This window comes from Rattus norvegicus, chromosome 11, assembly GCF_036323735.1.
Source record: "Rattus norvegicus strain BN/NHsdMcwi chromosome 11, GRCr8, whole genome shotgun sequence".
NCBI lineage: Eukaryota > Metazoa > Chordata > Mammalia > Rodentia > Muridae > Rattus > Rattus norvegicus.
This window is the reverse complement of record NC_086029.1, coordinates 95,043,965-95,046,145: the sequence shown is the minus strand read 5'-3', so window position 1 is coordinate 95,046,145 and position 2,181 is coordinate 95,043,965. Positions and strand designations below refer to the sequence as shown.

The 2,181-nt window shown below is 40.8% G+C and overlaps 1 gene segment (V, D, J or C); it reads right to left on the bottom strand.

Moving 5' to 3' along the window:
* Window positions 1-1,345: 1,345 nt before the first annotated feature.
* Window positions 1,346-1,928, bottom strand: LOC120095701 (immunoglobulin lambda variable 1-40-like). The segment is given in 2 exon segments: window positions 1,346-1,689; window positions 1,798-1,928. Coding segments are annotated over 2 exon segments (393 nt in total).
* Window positions 1,929-2,181: the final 253 nt, after the last annotated feature.

The following is a 2,181-nucleotide window of genomic DNA, read 5'->3' as shown; positions in this document are numbered from 1 at the left end:
ATGGAATACTATTAAGCTATTGAAAACAATTACTTTATGAAATTCTTAGGCAAATGGATGAAACTAGGAAATGTCATCCTGACTGAGGTAACCCAATCACAAAAGAACACACATGATAAGTCCTTACTGGTAAATGGATATTAGCCCTCAAGCTTGGAATACCCAAGATACAATTTACAGACCACATAAAGCTCAAGAAGAAGCATAAAATTGCGGATACTTCAGTACTTCTTATAAGGAGGAACTAGGTACTCACAAGAGGAAATATAGAGACAAATTTTGGATCAGACACTTAAGGAAAGGCCACCCAGAGGCTGTCACACATGGGAATCCATCCCACATGTAGTCACCAAACCCAGTGACTATTTGGGATTCCAAGATGTGTATGCTGACTGGAGCCTGATACAGCAGTCTCCTGAGAGGCTCTGCCAGAACCTGATGAATATTGAGGCAGATCCTCACAGCCAACTATTGGACTGAGAATGGGGTCCCCAATGGAGGAGTTAGAGAAAGGACTGAAGTAACTGAGGGGGGTTGCGACACCATAGGAAGAACAATAATATCAACCAAACAGATACTCTAGAGCTCCCAGGGACTACATCACCAAACAGAGAGTACACATGGAGTGACCCATAGCTCCAGCCTCATATGTAGCAGAGGATGATCCGTGTTGGGTATCAATGGGAGGAGAGGCCCTTGGTTCTGTGAACGCTTGGTTTCCCAGTGTGGGGAAATGCCAGGGAAAGAGTCGATAGGTGGGTGGATGAAGGGGGTAGGGGATGGGATTGGGGTTTTCAGGAAAGAAAGTGGGAAAGGGGATAACATTTGAAATATAAATAAAGAAAATACTCAATAAAAGAAAAGAAAAAATACTTATGAATACAAATTTTAAACCAAATACAACTAAACTGATTAATGATTCATTCACTTGTGGTATATTCATAGAATATATTCAAGAACTACTAAGTTCTTGATAGTAAAAGATTGTAAAATCTAGTATGTGTCTAGACAGCAGACTAGCATAGTTTTTTCAGTATACAAAGTAATCTAAGAAATTGAGATTACAACCAAAATTTACCATTCTCTACTGTCCTTATAACTTTTGGGGGCATTTTTCTAGGTTTATATAATGTAAAAATTGCACCACTCTGCAAATACAAAAGCATAATTATACTGCCCATTCATTTGGTGGCTTACAAAGTATATCTCAGTAAAGCAGTTAAAATCCAGCTGTGCATCATGTAGCTAAAATCACTACCACTAAGAATGATCTCTTCTCTGAGAACCAGACACAAGGAGGAGAACTCTGGTCATCACAGTCACCCACTTTAAATGCAACCGGCTATCATGAGTGATCAGGCAGGTGGGCATGGCGGTAATATTTTTGTCTCAGTTCCTCATGCATATGGAATACTGTGTGAGCATTTGTAAAGCTGTCCCATGTTGAGCAGTAATAAGTGGCCTCATCCTCAGCTTGGAGTTCTGTCATAGTTAGGTAATACATATTGTTAAAGGGCCGAGAATGGCCAACTGTCACAAATTTGGGGACAACACCTGGAATTTCTTTATGCCAGGATGCATCATATGCTCCAACATCACCACCAGTTCCAGTACAGACTAGTGTGACTTTTTGTCCAACAGATCCAAACATCGAAGCTTCTTGACTCAGCTGAGACTCTGCCACGGACCCTGAAATAGATGAGTTGGAGAAACAATGAGGTAAATTTACTCTCAAATAGGGGGGAAATTTCTGTTTCTAATGACTCCTTAATCCTACATCTTTCTGCAAATAGTCACCTGAGCAGAGAGTAAGGAGGATAAAAAGAAGGGGTATTCTGGCCATCATGGGTGGTTTGCAGAGTGCTAGTTCCAAAGAACTAATTCTGCACAAACGCACACATACACACAAAGCAAGGGAAAACAAAACAAAGCATGCAGTTTCTCTGTACCCATGTCCCCCTAAATAGGACTGAGAAATCTCTCATGCAAATTATACCCTCTCCCAGAAGGCTTCAGCTTGCATTTTTAGTCTTTCGGTGGAGTTGGGCAGAACATACCGAATTCACACTTTTTTTTCTAGCCCCTGAGCATTAAGTTCTCCCAGAGCAGTAAATGGCTAATTTCTAAAAGAACATGTATGCAACACTCCCTATTTTCTCAGTGCAGGCCACTCAGGATTCT